Here is a 19,625-nt window from a genome sequence, read left to right as displayed (position 1 = left end):
AATACACATTTAAATAACTTTGACCACTACAACTTATTTAAAGAAAACAGCTTTTATTGTTACACAGTTTTCAAAGTGTAACACTGTGGCTCTCTCACACAAAATCATTTGACACTGCAGAAAACATAAAGAGGTGATGATTTTCAGACTAGTTCTGTAGTTATAAAGGGTGTCTATCTTTGATGACTTCTACATGGTTTTCTATGTGATTATTTATGAGATGATATCCTCAGGCAGTGTAAGACACCAAATCTAAAAACATGTATCATGGCTGCGTTCACATTTGAATAATTCATTACTCATTTTTTCACTGCAACTGATTACAGAAATCAGGTGCTTAGGCTTTAATCCTTTGCAACCTGAGGAAATAAGCTTGATATTTTTTTCTTAATCATGGGAAAGAGGCAATGATCAGCTTAACAAGAAATGGCCCAACAATTAGCAAGAAATTTGTAAAAAGTTATGAGAAAATTATCTGAAAATAAGAAACAGAAGTAAAAAACGGAAGAAAAAATAGGTGCCAAAAATATATATTTATATGTTAATGTATGTTTGTTATTCTGTAACATAATTTCAAATATATCATTATAAGAATTAAAAATATAGTTTTTTGGACATTTTCCAGATTTTTTTGACAATATTTAATAATCCCTCCGAGCTATTTTTTTTTCTTGTCACCTTTCACTTATTTATTCCAAATTGTGGGATAATTCTTGTAAAGTTGCTTATTATCTTTCCTCCCATGTTCTCAAAAGAAATCAAACCAAATTTTCAGAGGTTTAAATGCTTGTGAAAGGCATCTGAATGCAGTTTAAGAAAACTGATGTCGACCTGGGTGTTAAAGGGTTAACATGGTTAACATGCCTACTGTAATTGCCTGCATGACCTATGTAACAGCCTCACAGTTTGAAAACCTCTGATTTAGGGAACACAACTGTCATTACATGCATAAAAATATATAATAAATAAATATAAAAAATATAAAGGAGAAGTATGGACTATCCAGAATGTCTTTTCAAAATGATCTTTGACAGCTGAGACCAAAACAAACAAAGTCCAAACTAAGGTCCGAACCAGGGTTTGCATTTTTGTTACATTGTGTGCATTTGATGCTGTTAGTTTTGCTTTCACACTGGAATTATGTGAAAGCAGACTCTATATGACAAACCCATATGCTGTCTTCAACAGTCACTTGAGCTGTTGTTGTTAAGCTATCCTCGTGTAGCTATCTCATCCTCTTAGAAAATAATTTAAAAGTGTGAACGGAGAGCGTTGTTTTTGCGAATGACTCTATGAAGTCGTCTCCTTCTCCTCATGCCACCACTCATTTTGTCATTTTGCGTTGTTCATGGACAAACTGAAACCTACTCCGTACATTTGTTACTACATAAAAACTCAACTGCTAATTTCTCCTTTGCTGTGATTGCGATCTGCTGTCTACTCTGATGTTAAACCAAATACACACTCCCAGGTGCCACACTACTCTTATCACTTAATGATAGTCTGCTAAAACTTATATAATTGGTCCAAATGTCTGAACAATCTAGAAAATGTTTTCACACTAGAAACAAACCAAACAGTGCTTTCATTTGATCAACATTGTGCTCACCTGTTTGTCGGACCAAGGTTTTGCTGCTTGAGTCCAGATGGTGATCCAGTTTACACATTGATTTTAATTCAAATAAAACAGATAAGTCAAAAATTTTGAACCGAACATGCTTGGCCTGAAATAGCCCTTAGATTTATAGTACTTCTGAATTCATAACCATGGACCTGGTGAGATGAAAAATGGCATGCTTTTACCTGCAATTTTGGCTGGATTGAGTGTTATATTCTGGGCTTTACTGTGTCACCTCTTATGCAAGTAATGGCCGATTTACTCAAGGATGATGAAACAGGTGTGGCTGGATGAGGGATTGACCCTCAAAACGTGTTTGCAAAAGATTATGTCACTCACTTGGTAAAAACAACAACGGTGTAGACATGTTTTTCTTTCTTTTCAGTTTTATTTGTAAATGCATCTTGGATAGAACAAACAAAAAAATATAATATATTCATATGTACTGAAACGTTAAGTTATGTACACATTTAGAGTTTACACAATAAATCTTCACAACCACTGATTTGTTTTAAGATATGGTATCAGAATCGTCTCTGTGTGTTTCCTGGATGCAGCCATGTACACTCCTGCATATTTACATACATTCATAGGATGCGATAAAACACCTGTGTTCACACAAGCATTAAAAATTCAAAAATTGAATGAAAGGAATGATGTACAATGTTGTATACCCCTGCTTGTTGTCGCTGTACACACATGAATTACACATGGACGGCATCGTCACACCCCTACATACACACAGCAAACAATGTTTGAGAGCAATTACAAAGTGTGTCATGGCCTCAAAAGGGATGTTGTGACTACATTTCCCAGAAGTTTTTTGTCCTGGTAGTTCAGCACCATGGTGTGTAGTGTGTCCACTGATGTCACCTCAAAGTAACGCAACCTGCCGGCTGAGGTCGAAGGCTGTCAGGGTGTCTCCAGTAACAGATAAAGCAGAGTTGAGGCAGATTTTGTGTCAAGTCGTCAGCAAAATAACATTTCAAATAATAATAGCAGACTGAGACATTCAGTTCTGGGGCAATGCACTGGCTGACATAGCTTTCAAACTGTCACTTAACACCTTGTTACAATATGGATCACTGAAAGGCCCGATTTTCCAAACCACTTGACTCTCCAGTAAGGATTTTGTAGTACAGTAAGGCCAGAAAAGCAATACAGCAAGTAGATACACATGACTTAGCTTCATAAAAAAGATCACATAACACTGATCAAGGCTGATTGACATATCACTGTGCACTTAACCTTTTAGTTGCATTTCACATTTGCATTTCTTTTGTTGTTCTGCCATTCTCCTCCTCAGGTCCCAGCACGCTTACAAAGTTACTATTAAATGCGAAACCAGACCCAGGGAAATTCTCTCTCCTAGGTCTCTCCTTGTTCTTCTCTAGGTCATCCCTAGTTCTGTCCTCGGTCTCTCCTAGTTTTCTCAAAGTTCTCTTCTAGGTCTCTCCTAGTTCTTTCTTAGGTCTCTCCTATCTCTCTTCTAGGCCTCTTTTAGGTCTTCCCTAGTTCTCTCCTAGATTTCTCCCTGGTCTCTCCCTGTGCATCAACGCCAAGTTGAATAACAAAGGTAAACTCAACCAAACTGTCAGTAAACTGTGATGCAAGGCAGCAAGAACTAGGACAAAGCTTTCAGAACACCCTCACATGAGAAACATCTGTGGACCCCTGGAAGAGTAACTACTGTTCTGGTAGCAGCTAATGAGGAGCCCAATCAAATTCCTCGGACTTCCGAAACATTGCATAAGATGAGGAATGTCCAAGACATTGGCAGCTTTTGGGAAGATTAAAGGCAGTTGTTTTGATCCAGGTAGGATGGACACACAAGACTATTAGCAAAGCTATCACATAATCCAGGCTGAATGAAAATAAGCTTATCTTATCTTGTGCTGAGGCAGGCGATAAGGACAGAACAAACATAAGGAGTACAACATACTAAAGCACCAACAGCAAAAACATTAGCTGATTACAGACAGGATGCTCACTGTGCTGGTTTACTTTTGTACAATAAATTAGAACAATCACAGACTGCTGAAACAAAGAGCAAGGCATGCTTCCACTCACATATTCAAACTGACTTGACGTTGGTGCAAACATTTGCGCGCACACTCATGTGCGTTCACACTCACACTGTGCTCCCCTGGCCTATGTCTGTATGAGAGTGATCCCAGCATTCCCAATGATCCAGCAGGGCGTCAGTTTGCTGAACGAACTGTCCGGCTGTTTCTTGGAAAACGGTGGACTTTGATGTGTTTTGACAGATGGTCACTGCGGGCGAACTTTTTCTCACAGACCGGACACTGGTAGGGCTTGACACCTGAGTGGGAACGCCGGTGTCGGGACAGCTCGTCCGACCGGGAAAACCTGAAAGAAGAATATGCATTGTTTGATATTCAGCAAAGACAAATGGAAAAAGTCAGAATTGTGGACTTGTGCCACATAACTTGGTCTCGAGTCAGGAATCTGATGACCTAAGAGTCAAACTGACAAAATCAAAACAGACTTGCAACTTGACTTCAGCTTAACAAACAATCAGCTCAGTCCCCAGATGAAAATGTTGGCATTGTACATTGCTGCAAACCATAAATACATCACATCTGTACATTTCATACATATATCAACATTTCTACAGTAATATATGAGCTGACTTGTCACTGAGAGGTAGAGGGGATGGGTGATGGTGTGACACCTGTGCGAGTCATACAGGTGGGAGACCTATCAAGCTGCAGATCACTGTCTGAGACCAAAAAACAACAAAACCAGTTGTTCTTTAGTGAGTCATTGCTGTATTCTAGCAGCTTTTCAGTGCCCAAACATGGGTGTTTTTAGCAACATGTTGCTGCTTTTCTAGCAGGAATACAGGTGCAGAATTTTTCTTTTTTTCTTTTTTTAATTAAGACATCGCTGCATTTCCAGCAGGACCTAGGCCCCTAAAACCAGGCATTTTCAGCCAGACACCCCCCTAACTTTTCCTAACTATATCTAAGAGGTAAACATAACATGTTAACCACAGTGTTGTTGACATGTGAGGTTTCAGCATATCCACTGTATGCTAACATGCAAAATGGAATGTATCCTTTCATTCAATGCATCCTAACATTTTTCTGATGAATGAGTTGCAAAAATTACTCATTTCACTTTAACCTTTTGACTTGGGATGACTTGATATCCAAAAATAAGATTCAAATCAATGTCATTAAAGTGTGCAGCAAATCCTCTTGTTTTTCCTGACAACAGATAGAATTTTAGTCAATCTAACAGAAGCAAATCATGTTGCACAAGCAGGAGAAAATCCAGCACACTACCACACTCAGATATTAAAACATTCAAACATACTCTTGGCATTTTTTCCTTTCCCTGCTTGAGATGATCAGATGCTCTTTCAGATCACAGAAGTTGTATTAGCTGTAGCTAAAGGCCTAGGTGATTTGCCAAAAAACAAATAAAACTTGTCTGTACTCAGCTGCAGATCATTTGTTAGGCAAAACAATCATGACTCTGTAACACTATCATCATATCACATGGAAACCAAAAGAATGGTGAGTCTTCACTGCTGAAACTATGTAGTTGCTTCACATTAGTTTGGGTGTGACTAAAAATGTCACTACTTCTAATAACTGTAGTGTTTCTGCTGTTAAGCTTTGAGTTTTATTTAACTTTTGCTGCAGCTGTTAAAAGCTGAAGACACATGGAAACAGTAAGAGATTCCATACTAGATTCAGATTGGATGAAATGCTGTTGGCACACCCCATCATTATGCTGTCAAAAAACATACAAAACATTTATTTATTTTTTCCATATCTAGTAATACCTTGCAATTTGCAGGACAGCATTCAGGATTGAACACTGTTGGTTTTTATGTTAATGTGTTTGTTATCTTACCAGATTAGACTGACTGGTCATATATACCCTCTTTAAAGGTTTGTTTTTTCACGTGACTGGGCAATAATAGCAGATTCTAGCATGTATAAGCATGCTTTAAAAGGGTTTAACTCTTTGAAACCTGCACAAATTGGCTTGATTTCTTTCAAAAAGGCAATGAGCAACAAAAGAAGAAATGAACCAAAAGCTATAAAGAAATGAATACGTATACAAAGTATAAGAAAATTACATGGAAGACAAAAAAACAAGGAACTAGCCTGGAAAAGGTGCTTAAAAATTATCACAATTTTGTAACATAATTTTAGATATGCAATTTAAAATGATTAATAGTTTTCCCCCCTAGCTTTTGGATTTTTTTCCCCTGGACATTTTCCCCTAACTTTAAAAAAAAAAATCTATGAAGCTACCTTTTCCTTGAATATGTGGAAAATTTCTTGCCAAGTTGCTCATTGCCTTTTTTTTTTACGAATAAAAGAAAAGAAAATATCTCTGCCTAAATGCAGCACCAGAAAAGTGATGCCAATCCAGATTTGAAAGGGTTAAAAAGTGATTGCTAGAGAAGTCCTGCTTTATCAGTGTGTGTTCCTGGCAGAGATTATCCCGCTCCACGTGTCAAAGCAGCTGCGTACAACACATGCAGAAAGTGTTCAGTTCATGAGGAAACTATTCCTCTTTGGCTCCTCCGAGCAAACCACGACAAAAACATTTACATTTACAGTAAACACCCCTATGTGTTCTGAGGATATTCAACAGTTCTGAATTTGGCGAGTGACTCGTGAGGTAACCAAAGATGGACACCTTGATGTTTCCGCCTTCATGCTGTTACTTTGTATGTAGTTGTAGCGACTCCATTTGTCCTAACATGTACACAACACAAGGCCAGAGATGCTCTCACTGAGCTACACAGCATAATTACCCCTCACAACCAGGAATGCTTCACACATTGATGCTGCAGCTCATTTGTCTGTTAGTCATTTGGGTGAGTGAAACATCGCAGCAGGGTTAGCATGCGAGGCTACTTGGCTACAGCTGCAGCGATGACAGCTACACTGCTTCTTCCCGGCAACCTAGTTCTCTGAAAGCGCCTGTCCCCTGCCAGGCTCTGCGTCCCAGATGCTGCTCTGCTGACCTGACAAGATGATGAATCGATACAATCGCACCCTGTAATTAAGCAGCAACACATAAGGAAGGAGCTACAGTAAAAACCTCTGTTGTATGTAGATACAACAATTTCACAGCTATGGGTTAAAGAAAAGCTGCTGCAGTTACAGACATGATTCAATTGCAACATGCAACATCTGGCAGCAGTTAAAACAGGAGGAAAGTGCCAATACAACCATTCCAAGAACATCCAACACACCTTCCACAAACTCAGGGGTAAAGATTGAAACAAGCTGATGAAGTCTGCACAGGGACTCGAGGATTTGATTCTGTTTTTTACAGAGGTTCTGACCCAGTTCTATCTTCTCACAAGAGGACCAACAGTGCACTGGGATCCCAGAGGAACCAACACGTGTCGCATGTAAGGCTGGATGCAAACATTTAGCTATTCAAATGTTCGATAATTGGGCAGGTTTTTGGTTTTTAATTTATGGACTTGGATATTCGCAGTTTTTTTTTCAAAGTGTCATTTCAGTGTTTGTGAGAAAAAATAAATAAGAACATGTTAAATTTTAGATTTGTTGAAGTTCGTACACTGTTTGTATTTCACAGAGCTTTTCAGGTTATTATGAGTAGCTTGTAGGTCTATAATAATTTGTCCATGATAACAGAAATTATCACAAGCTGCACAATGTCACAAAAAGTCACTGAACCCAACACCTTGGGCGTTTGGAATGCCTTTAACCAGTCCCTCCAGGATTTCACCATGTTGCGATCTCAACAATTCATATGAAATCAGGCAATCCCTGTGAATTCTGCCAGCCTTGCAATTTTGTCAATTCACTACAACTTTACCCCAACTTTGACTCATTTCATTGTACAGCTGCACACAGTGTATTGATCAGACCAGCCCCTCTCTTTGTCTCTCTGTTTATCATGATCCTGTTGCTGCATCTGTCTCACACACAGTGACAGGAATGATAATTTTACTCAACATTTATTGAATGAGTCAAGCCATTTTCATTTCAGTGTGAGCAGCACTGCAATGCAATAGCCTGAGCTCCCCCGCAGCCCAGTCGTGCAGCACAGAACAGGAAAATTTTCATCTTCCATAGTAAGGACACTTATCATGTCAGATGCACATGGAAGTGGAAATTTAACTTATTTAGAACAATGGACACAGATTATTGTATTGAGTAACTGAGTATTTTAACCTTCCAAACAATAAAGTGTCACATCCACTGTCAAGCAGTCTGAGTCATCTAATGCTGAAACTCTGGAGCACGATGTCTCTCCTTCACCTGATACTTAAAATGTTAGGGGTGATGATCCAGGGCTCTCCCTCTCCTGACAGTGAAACTGTGAAGCACACAGCGTCTCTCCCTCACCTAACACTGAAACTGTTGGGGGTCAGGATCTGCACATTGACGGAAGCTTCAAGTAATCACTGTTGATCAGTGCCAAAGATACAGAGCCCCCCCAAAAAATGGTATTGGGGACAGTCCTAGTTGCATGCAGGATATATTTAGTGTAATGAAGAGCAGTCAGCATCATCCCTGCAAGATGAATGTGGGATGAAACTTTACACATGAACATAAAAGAGGCTACTAGCTCAGACAAATGTCCTATAAACTGCACTGTCTCCCACTACACTGCATGCACAGAAATCTGATCTAGAATCAGTTTATGTAGTTTGTAAAGATGGTCCCATTTTGTAAATGGTAACACCGTCACTACCACTCTGAAGTCTGAGGCTCCAACATCTGCTTTGGATCTGCTGCTGCGCCAAATCACAAAGAATCAGACAAACAGATATGATTTTTTTTATGTTTTTGTCCCTTTTTATAGTCCCAACTAAATCAATCTAAAGCAGTTTTCTTTGTTTCAAAAGAAATTTGTTTTCATTTCATGTCAGCTAAAGGTGCTTTCATTTAAACAGTTGAATAACAGATTTTGAATCAAACCCAAGAAGGCTTTAGTGCCGACTGATTTTCAGCAGAAACCAGTGTTGGTGCATCTGTAGAAGCAGGCAGGAATAAAAATCAGTCCATTCTCTGCAAACCTTCTTCTGACCTTGAAAGAGAGAGGTGCACTGCATCCAGTAAGTTTCTGTGTGTGTGTGTGTGTGTGTGTGTGTGTGTGTGTGTGTGTGTGCGGGCACGTTGCTCCCAGAAACCCCCCCAGGGACTCCCCAGCTTCATACTGCCAACAGTCAGCCTGACAGAGTTTAGTAACACAGCCTGGGCTTCATGATATTATACTCTCTTTCGAGACAAAATAGGCACCATTGTACTGGACAGCTATAACAGTCAGGCATTTAGATTAATGGAGAGTTGCTCAGTGAATACTGAAATACACAGTATGCTGAGAAAGGTGAAAGCGCTGTATGCTCAAAAGCTCTAAGTCGACTTTTAGAGGATGACACAAAGCAACGACTGTAACTAATACCTCTCAGAATACCTTTCTTTGACCTGTTTTGCCACAAAGGAAGATATACAGTATTTAACATGACTTATAGGTGGGTTTCCCTTAACTCTCAAACTGTGCAAACTGAAATTGCGAATATAAAATATGCCAAATGGAAACACGTCAATTTCGAAAAATTTTTATGCTTGAATGAGTATTTTATAACTTCAATGAAAACACTATTGGCCTTTACTATGGGCCTTGCATTGGAAATAACAGCTAGTGTGGTGGCTGCAATAGAAATAAAGCTGCCAATGTTTGGAACATCCATCACCATGCTTCTTGGAATGTTATCAACAGAGAAGAAGTCGCAGAACATCAATCTATGGAAACACAGTCATCTCGTAATTTGTGTTTTACTGACAGTTTGAAAATATTGCTTCAGTTTTGCACAAATCTGAAATGGAAACCCGCTTATTGACACTATGGCAGATGCAGAACCCTGCTGATGATGCAAACTAGTAATGTTGTCTTTATTGAGCAGAAATGAAAAACGCAGTGTTCTTACCATTCTTATCATTTTAGTTCCCTTTGTATGACCTCCACTGTTTGCTGTCTATGTCATCAAAACACCATCTTTGTAAATGTGAGCAACTTTCTTTGGGTGCCACCACTTTGTTGTTACAACACAGAGCTTTAAAACTAAATATAGAATAGACTATATATTTAATTTCAGGGTGGAATTTTTTCTTCAGCCCACTGTGTGTGTTTGTTAGTGAACTTTACTTTTGCTTGTGAACCCACCAAAACAGGGTTTAACCCTGTAACACCTGGATCGGCCACCGTTTTCTTTTTCTTTTTTTTTTGCCTTTCACTAGTATTTAAACTTCTGAAACTTGAGAAAAATGCTTTGATTCAAAAACAAAGGAAAAAAACATAATGAGCAACTCAGCAAGAAATGTCCTGCAAACAGCAAAAAAAATGTATATATATTAAAATATATATATTACTTAAAGTAATAATAATTAGATGTGATGAAAAAACAAGGGAATATGTTCCAGAGAACTGTTTTATAATTCTTCTAATTATATATTTAAAATATGTTACAGAAAAATAAATTAACTTTCTTGAGGTCATTTTCTTCTTTTGTTTCTTTTTTGCTATTTTCAGGTAAAACTTCTTAAAACTTTTTCTAAATTGTTGGTAATTTTTTTTGCCATTTCTTATTAAACTGCTTGTTGCTGCCTCCCTGAAGAACTTCTGGTTAGTCCAATTGCCCATAATATGGCATTCAGATTTGCCATGACCTGGGCGACAAAGAGTCTCACAACATTCAGTGTTATTATGGAGCACTAGAGATCCATAGCTCTGGAGACAGGAGAACGGTTCTGGAGTCTATGTTCTCACAATATATGAAGTGCAAAGCTGACCAGCAAAGCAATCCACTAAAAAATGAGCTGGGATATTTTGGGAGGTTGGTCTACCTGTAAGAGCCTTTGCACTGTACATTAGAAATCTACAGTTGCATGCAGAGTGCACAGTTCCCTCCCTGTTCCTCCAGCTCTGTGTGAGGAACTTCGACTGATCCCTCTCTTCCTTTTCATGCAGCGTGGCAGCCTGGACGTTCCTGGCCCACAGTCATGGTAACTATTCAACACTTTGTCTTTGTTCGCTCCACTTCCTCACTGCTGCTCCCTTCAAGTGATTGTGTGCAAAACTGAAACAGGCCTTTTTCTCCCCCTCTGTCAGCCTCTCTAACCCCCACTCTCTGCCACTTCCACTCTCCTCCTGTCTTTTCTGAAAAAAAAAAAAATATATATATATATATCATATATTCTGTGCTCCTCATCCATTTGCTTGCTTCTTTCACAATTCGCAAACTTTTTTCCTTGGTCGGCCCCCTCATTTACCCCATCACACACACACACACACACACACACACACACACACACACACACACACACAAACTTGGTTCTCACACACACTTCCATCCAAACTACATCCTGCCTTTTGTGTCCAGACAAGAGCCCTTTGTTAGTGGGAACACACAGCCTGGATTACTACTGGACAAATTTCTGCAGCTCCCTTTTTGTATTAGAACGTACACAGCATTACAAGTACAGTACATGATGGTGGCGGGTTGCCAGCTCGTTGCTACACAGTTAAATGGACCAACACAAAGCTTTTAAGAGAGATTATTGATCACTCAGTACCTGCATGCAGACAGAGGCTTTGAAATGATTGAATGTTTAAAGAGGAGGCTCCTCTGACACTGATCTGTGCAGGCTGTGGCAGCTACATGCAAATGACACACCGGCTTGCTGGCTGGGTTTGACTAACGTGTTCATGCAAGTAAATGTCAGCATACCATATGCATAGATCAATGTACGCATGCAAAACACATCAAAACACGCACACGCACACGCACACGCACACACACACACACACACACACATATACACACCATGTTAGCACTTGCCTCTGACTCACAGGTCTCAGTACTGAGTGTGTGTGGAGCATTTAGACCCCCCAATGATCTAGTACTAGGGCTCATATCTGTCCTTATTACATCCCCTGAGGAATTTTTTTCAGCGCACTTTGTTTGTCTGTGTCAGCAGGATTATAGAAAAAAAACTACTGGCCTGATTTCTGTGAAACTTGGTGAAGGATGCAGTACTGGCCGAAGAAGAACCAATTGCATTTTGATCCTGATCCAGATGGTTGTGCTTAAGCACAAAACCCCTTGATTATGGTTAGAAAAAGGTTATGTTTTGGCTTAAAATACCCACTTTGGGGGGCACAATCACTGCTAGAAAAACAGCAGCGGGTCGCTAAAAGAAAAAATGATTTTGTTTGCTGGTCTTAAACAGTGGTCTGCAGCCTGACAGACGTCTTGCTGTGCTGATATGCCATCCACTATCGCCTTCATATCCAGATGGCAGTCAGCTCTACATCACTTTACAAACAGTCGGTATCACAGTGTTCGAGGATATTTAGAAATCCCAAAGGTATAGTTTTTTTAATACCGTCATAAATACAAATGCTCCTCTTTCTGTTTGACTCATTGTTTGTAGTGCATAGTATGCACCACCAGAGCTCAGTCTCTAGCCTCAACTGATGCAACATGCAGCTGAGCTGAAATACACAGAGACACCTAGTGGTGGAGGGAGAAGTTACTGGACTGTAAACAGCCAGCGGCCAGCAGGCAGAAAGACTTTGGGGAATAATGGCATGTTTTTACATCTAACTTGGTGAATTAAGGATTTATTTGGATCAAACCGGTGCTGGTGATTGTTGGAACAGTGGACTTACTAACTAGATTACTATCCAGAGTAACCAAGAGGATTTGGGTGAGTTTTGAATGAAGTGTGTTTTATGATGAGTTAACTAGACAAGAAAGCTTTGTCAGTCTTAAGTGACTGAGAGAAAGTTGATTCAAAAGGTGTGCAGCTGTATTTCTCGTTTCTTTTGTGTATTTATTAATCTGAAAAGCTGGACAAAAAAGGTACTGAAACTTATACCATCATATACCTATACCCCAGTGAAATTTAATAAAGATATGAAATATTATATACCCCCCTCAAGCCTAATGCAAATGTAATGTATTTGTGGTTTACAGAAACGTAGCATGCTAACATGGTGATTGGGCTGCTAACACAATCACAATCCTTTTTCTTTGTCTTTTCTAAGGAGTCACTGATCAGGGGCCACCAGTCAGGGGCAACCGGTCAGGGGCCACCGTTTAAAGACAATATGACTGAGGAAGTGAAACACTGCACTTATTTAACCAGTTTGATCTCACTGGCTGACCTGGTGTCCTCAGGAAAACTGCCAGCTCAACACTGGCAACACACACACACACACACACACACACACACTTACAGACTGATAAATGTAAAAAAGTGTCTAACTTTAATGAGTAAAGAAATTGCCTCACTGATACAGTCATTCAAGTTCTCTCCATTACACGCAGCAGGTTCCAAATTAGATCTTGCTGCTTTATACTTAGAATACACAAATACACACACACACACACACACACACACACACACACACACACACACAGATACTGCCCCAGCAACTGCACAGCTGTCGAGTCTCACCAGGAGGTGCCCATGTTGTGTCCATGTGACTGTGGCCCTCATCCTCCGTCCCAGATTTAGTTTACACTCTCAAAAAAAGACAGCCCAGCTATTCTTGCACTGATATCTCACTGCCTGCCACCAAGTATGATTGTGTAAGCCAGCCTGTTTATGTTGCCACCACATCACATCGTTCCAATTAACACTTGGGAGGCTTGCATGACAGCCTTTAAGATGTCTACAGCTCCAGGGCTCCGTGAAAAGAACTGCCGTAGCTCGACTTTTCTATTGCAGATCCGTGAATAATTGTGAGTTCTGTCTCGTTGCTAACTCCACAAACACAGACCCAGTGCAGCCTTGCTTGCATTGTAATGAACCTGATTAAGAATAATGACATTCATGTTGTCGAGCTGCTTCTCTTAATTTTGGGTTGACTGGAGCTTTAGGGGGGTTGAGGGAGAAGGAGGGGTTTGTCTAAGTCCCCTCTCCAGTGCTACAGGATGACCCTCAGAGCGACAGGTCAGATCAAATGTCAGTTAAAATCTGTACCAAACTTGGCTCCATTGAGCAACATGACACCATGCACAGCACATGCACATGCCCCACTGACATATAATTACTGCAGCTTCCAAACAGGCAGCTATGACAAATAAAAGTTAACTCTTTGAAACCTGGTGCTACTTTAAGATGCCTTTCACAAGGATTGAAACCTTTGAACCCTAAGCAAATTGGTGTGATTTCTTTAAGAAACATGGGGAAAAAAGGTGGCAACTTGGCAAGAAATCATCTACAAATTGCAAGAGAGATAGATTGAGAAAACTATTTTTTAAGCTGGGGAAAATTTCAAGGAAAAAGAAAAAAGCTAGGAAAAAACTTTCTTTATAATAAGTATAATTACATATTAGAATTATGTTACAAGGTCGGACTCAAGGGTTTTTGCAGAAATTATAGAAACCATTGAAATCTCTGGGAGTTCAATATAATTTTGACTTAAACAGATAAAAACTGTGGACAAATGTCTGAATTGAGGACACTGGATTTGAATCGTATTAACATATTCAATGATTATCATTTAACTTCATTGTATTGTGCCTCTTATTATGCAAGTGCAATGCATCCTTTTTTTTCATTAATGGACATGGTTATGGTTATTGTTACTTTGTAAACTTACTTATTGAAAAATATTTAATTTTCTTTACAGTAATCCATTTGCCAAACAGCAGGGGATTTCACAAATCTTAGGTAGACTGAAAAGAATTTTAATCAGAATAATTCCAATAAATATAATTAACAAAGAAATCCTGGACAGCAGCATGTAAAGCTCTTTGTGCAGACGATTTAAGACATTTTTTAAAGTTTTTTTAGTATCAATTTAATCAGAATAAATGGACAAAACAGTTAATCTAAAAAATGTTACAAAATTGTTGTAACTTTTTAAAGTGGATTTTTAGGTAATTTTCTTGTGCTTTCACGCTAATCATGCTAATGCTTGCTCAAGTGTGCTGTTATTGCCCAGTCGTGTGAAAAAAACAAACGTTTAAATAGGCTTCATACAAGTCATATACTGTATATGAGTCTAATCTGGTGAGATAAGGAACACATAAACATAAAAATGTACAGGGTTTAATTCTGATGCTTGATGTAGTCAGCCTGTAATTTCAAGTGCACAAAGCAGCACATTGATTGACACAGTAAGCAGTACCCACCTCCATCCACAGCCCTGCCAGTTGCAGGCGAAAGGCTTCTCCCCCGTGTGCCTCCTCAGGTGGGCCTTCAGGTGGCTGCTCTTGGTGTACATCTTGGTGCAGCCGGGAAAATTGCATTTGTGCATTTTGATAAGATCCGCCACTGGGTTCTTCTGGAACTTCTGACCTCCAACGAGAATTCCTGATCCCTGGCTGGCTGAGCTCTCCCCGAGCCCAAGAGGCTTGGCCGCGATGGGTACTGGGGCGATGCGTACAAACTTGGAGGAGATGTTGAGACTGGGGGAGGGCAGGATGTGGGGCACCAGGGCAAAGGTCTGACCTTGGATGTTGACGAGTAGCTGCGTAATTTTGATGTCTGATGGCGGGGCGGGCAGCGGGGGCTGGGCCGCAGGGGTGAGCGGTGCGACTGTGGGCTCCTGCTTGATGTGAAGGGGCTGGATCTGCAGGATGACCGGCATCCCACTGCTGTTTGTGCCACTGTCTGCTGACGAGGGTTTGCTGGCTGAGGCCTTCTTGGCCCCTGTGCTGGACTCATGTGAGGAGTTAACTGATGAAGTTTTGGTCTCACTAGAGGCAGCAGTGGTTGGGCCAGCAGTGCTGGCAGTGGGGACAGTCTGGTCTGAATACTTTGCCTCTGGCTCCAGCTTAGGCTCAGGGGAGGCATCCCTGCACCAGTCCAAGCCAACCTCTAAACCAAGAGCCTCCTCCAATTCTGCTCCCAACTCTGAACAACCCTCCCGGGTCTCCTGCTTCATCGTTACCACCTCCATATTCTCCTCCAGGAATTCTTCGATCTCTTCCAGTGTGGGCTGGAAGGACACCCCCAGCTGCTCCTCTGTCTCCACATTGGACCAGGGAAGGAAGTCAAAGTTCTCCTCCTTAATGGGCTCGCGTTTGGAGGGCTCATCTTTCCGTGAGTCCCAGAAGAAAGTGGATAATGGGACAGGAGCTGCAGACCCTGCCGGTACACCACTGGTACCTCCCAAAGAGGCCTGGGACAGCAGGTGGTCAAGGATGCTGTCCTGACTCTCAGCGCTGGAGTTGCTGCCGTAACTGGAACTGAGCACCTGGGAGTCCGGGCTGGAGCAGGACCGAGGGCTAGACGACTCGCTCAGGTCGTCCTCTGAAAACGGTGACGGCATCACCTGGTAGGAGCTCAGGTCCGTCACCATGTCAGAAAGCCGGTATGCCTGTGGAGAGTCGCTGTAAGGAAGAAATGTCCCCTTGCTCACTAGGGAGTTATCCACCATCCCTGGACACTGCCAAACGCCTGTCTCTGCTTGGACTAAGACTCTGTCTTTAGGAAGGATTTGTGAGATAATTATTCCTAGTGCTGCTGGGAAAGTAACGTCAAACAGACCCGGGTCACCAAGGCCACACTTCCCACTGCGGTGAGATAGTGGAACACCTGGTGCGCTCCCTCAGTGAGCGTCGGGAAACACTCTTACAATCCAAGGTCTCCAGCCAGGACACAGTACGTCTAAACACAAGTAAAGAGAAAGACACAAGTCTGTTAATATTCACCCCAAACCTGCATTCTGCTCACATGCAAAAAGACAGACTCTGACTCTGAAGCAACAGTGTTACATGATTGCAAGTTTGCAAGTTTTCTTTTAGTTCCCAGGATGTTCTTTCTAAAGTTAGGGTAACATTCTCTATAAATATCAAAAAATGTTAAGTTTTTTTTCTTTTTTAAAATATATCACATTACATTACATTTTCATTAAAAATGTGTAATTTCTGGCCTCAGTAATATATTACGAATGTTGCTTTGAAAATGTTCCTCCTTCAAGAAACATTGTGGGAACGTTTTATAAAAGAACAGTCTATGATCTGTCACCTCTCAACATCACCAAAACATCCCCAGAATGTTGCAGTCATAACGTTGCGTCTAAGTCAGCATGTAACCTTATAGGAACATTATTTGAAATGATAAACATCCTTATAATGTTCTTGGAACATTTGATTAAAATGTTTTCTTTAAAACATAATTGCAACTTAACTTATAAGTTACATTAGCCACTGCTGTAGGAACTTTTCCTGCTTGCTGGGTACTTCAGCCCATATAACTGAGCACAATGGCTTGATTTCTTTCAAAAATGTGGGAAGAAGGCAATAAGCAACAAACAAAGAAATGACACAAACATTTTCAATAAGTTAGTAAAAAGTATAAGAAAATTACCTGATAATTAGTTTTAAAAAATAAGTTAATTAATTTAAAAAAAACAAGAAATGGCCTTAATTTTGACATAATTTTAATATTTAATTATGATAATTACAAATATAGTTTTTCCCTAGCTTGTTTGACACAGCTCTTTGACCTTTCCACCAAACTTTAAAAAATTGCAATCTGAGGGACATTTCCTACTAAGCAGCTCGTTGCCTTTTTCCCCAAATTTTTGAAACAAATTGCACCAATCTGCTCTGGGTTCAAAGGGTTAAATACTTGTGACAGACATCTGAAAGCAGCACAAACAAAGTGCTGTCGCTCCAAGTTTCAAAGGGTTAAGTGACTGATAGCTTACTAGAATATAAAAATCTGTCACTTTTTCAGCCCTCTAGATATATTTTGCGGCAATAAAAAGACCTCGGACATTGGCTTTTAAATAAAACTGATGTGGACAGTTCTGAAGTTTTTCTTTCCTATAAATTACAGCTGAAAAAGATAATAAAGCAGTAAATGTTATTGGAATACTTAACATTTAAAATCACAATCACCATTAACGATGGTCAGTCTGTGTACATGCAAATCCTTAATTGCTGCAGGAGCATTTTGCAGGTTGACAGTTGTAGGTGAGTGTCACTTGAAGAGCAGCCATGTGACAATATGAGTGACAAAAATATGAACTTAATGACATCACACAGATGACACTGAGTCACTTTTTATCTGCTGCATTACATGTCTTTATTTTCTATGATATCATAACAAGGTTATCAATCAAGAATTATTTTTTTATGTTGGCTTATACAAGTATCTGGCAAAGTGTATGATTTAACCCTTTTAAACCAAAATTGACATCACTTTTCTGGGGCTGTGCTCAGAGGCCTTCACAAGTAATTAAACCTGGCAGAATGGTTTGTTTTTTCCTTTTTCCTTTTTCTGAAGTGGAAAAGAAGGCAAGGAGCAACTTAACAAGAACTGTTCCACATATTACAAGAATTTAGTGGATTTTGAAAATATATTTTCTTAAAAAGCTAGGAAAAAACGTCTGAAAACATGTACATTTTTAAGAATCAATACATATTTGAGATTATTTTTAAGAATTATTTTTATTTTATGAGCACTTTTTCAGTTCATTGGGTTCTCTCTTACTTGTTTCCCCCTTTTTTGGTGGTAGTTTTCGTGTACTACTTACATTGTCTGCTATTTTTGGGGTCATTTTCTCATGTTTCTGACAGAAATTAAGCCACTTTGCTCAGGTTATATTAATTTTAACGCCTTTTAGGTCATTTCCTTTGGGGCCACTCTTGTTTTTTTTCCCTTTATTCTTTTTTAATATATTTTTGCAAATTTGCAAATTTTTGGGTCAGTTAAGTTGCTTATTGCCGTTTTCCCATGTTTTTGACAGAAATCAAGCCAATTTGCTCAGGTTTCAAAGGGTTAAACATCAGTAGGTTGCAGTTATGTCTCAGCAACAATGAGAGGAGTTGTTAATCTGTTTTTAAAAATGTCCTGGTACACACTTCATAAGTAGGTTATTTTCTTGCGTCGGTCATTCTCAGCCCCCCCCGCCTCTGTCCGCCCTCCCTGTCCGGGGCCCCTGCATGGTCTGAGTGACCGGGAATAAACCCGGCCACCGGGGGAAAAAAACACATGATTATCAGACAGCACCGCGTGGGGCAGCCAGGAGCAGCGTGCGTAAATCAGCTCGGCTTGTTTACGGGACACGTAAAGAGCAGTGAATCAGTCACAGCGCCGCCTCTCAACTTTATGCAGAGGAAGATTTTAGACAGCAGCCTTTAGATTTATCATTAGACAGCAGGCTCGTGCGTTACTGTCGACTCCTGCGGGCGCGTTTTGATTCACCTCACGTGTTCTCTGAGAGGAAAGCTTCTTCTTTTCTAATTATCTTTTTTTCATGAGCAACTTAACATTTCTTAAAATAAATCAATAATACGTCATCTTTTTTAAAGCATAAAAGTAATCAAATTTACATCATTTTACTGTTCCACACCATCATAATTTGCAGGGAGTGTGGGTCGGAGAACTTAAAAATCCTGTCATATACACAGCTGCAAACACAAAACCAAAACTAATTCTAAATCCATTCATTTCCATTGTTGTTAGACTGCAACAGACCTCATCTGACAGTCCACAACACGGATTGCGCGCTGTTTTGCTGCCGTCCTCTCCCGCGGCGCACAACGCATGAGTAGACGCGCGTCTCCGCTCTCAACGTAAACATGTTTTCGTCCTGCCTGCTGCAGCATATGGCAGCGAGCGGACACACGCGCCCCGCAGCCTGTCATTACATAAAACAAACCTCCAGTCTTACCTTGTTCACTCAAATCAAATATAATCCCACTGCAAGAGGCGCGAGGAGGCTTGTATTTCTCCGGTGCATCGGTGTGTTTTCAGAGCAGCTTTTGCCCTTGAGACTCTCCATGCAGCAGCAGCAGCGTTCGCACTGGACTGAGGCTCGCTGAGTTGTACTATATGACCGTCACATGACTGCCAGTGTGTTCCAGGGTTACTGTAGTGAGAAATAAGAGGCTGCTGATGAAGGCTCGTCCCCGCTCTGCAGCCTCATTGGTCAGTTGTGGTGGGCTGGGGGCGGGTCTTTTGTGCTGTCACTCACAGACTCTACTGCGTGGAACAACATG

General features: G+C 40.4%; 1 protein-coding gene across 1 annotated transcript; it reads right to left on the bottom strand.

The window, feature by feature from the left end:
- Nucleotides 1-3,428: 3,428 nt before the first annotated feature.
- Nucleotides 3,429-19,385, bottom strand: LOC121950534 (Krueppel-like factor 15). The gene is made up of 3 exons (XM_042496567.1): nucleotides 19,298-19,385; nucleotides 14,802-16,281; nucleotides 3,429-3,988 (listed from the first exon to the last, which is right to left on the bottom strand). The coding sequence occupies exons 2-3, from the start codon at nucleotides 16,049-16,051 to the stop codon at nucleotides 3,820-3,822; spliced, it is 1,419 nt and encodes a 472-aa protein (XP_042352501.1). The 5' UTR covers nucleotides 16,052-16,281; nucleotides 19,298-19,385; the 3' UTR covers nucleotides 3,429-3,819.
- Between the last annotated feature and the right edge of the window lie 240 nt (nucleotides 19,386-19,625).

Source organism: Plectropomus leopardus, chromosome 2 (assembly GCF_008729295.1).
Source record: "Plectropomus leopardus isolate mb chromosome 2, YSFRI_Pleo_2.0, whole genome shotgun sequence".
Lineage (NCBI taxonomy): Eukaryota > Metazoa > Chordata > Actinopteri > Perciformes > Serranidae > Plectropomus > Plectropomus leopardus.
This window is presented reverse-complemented; position numbering and strand designations above follow the sequence as displayed.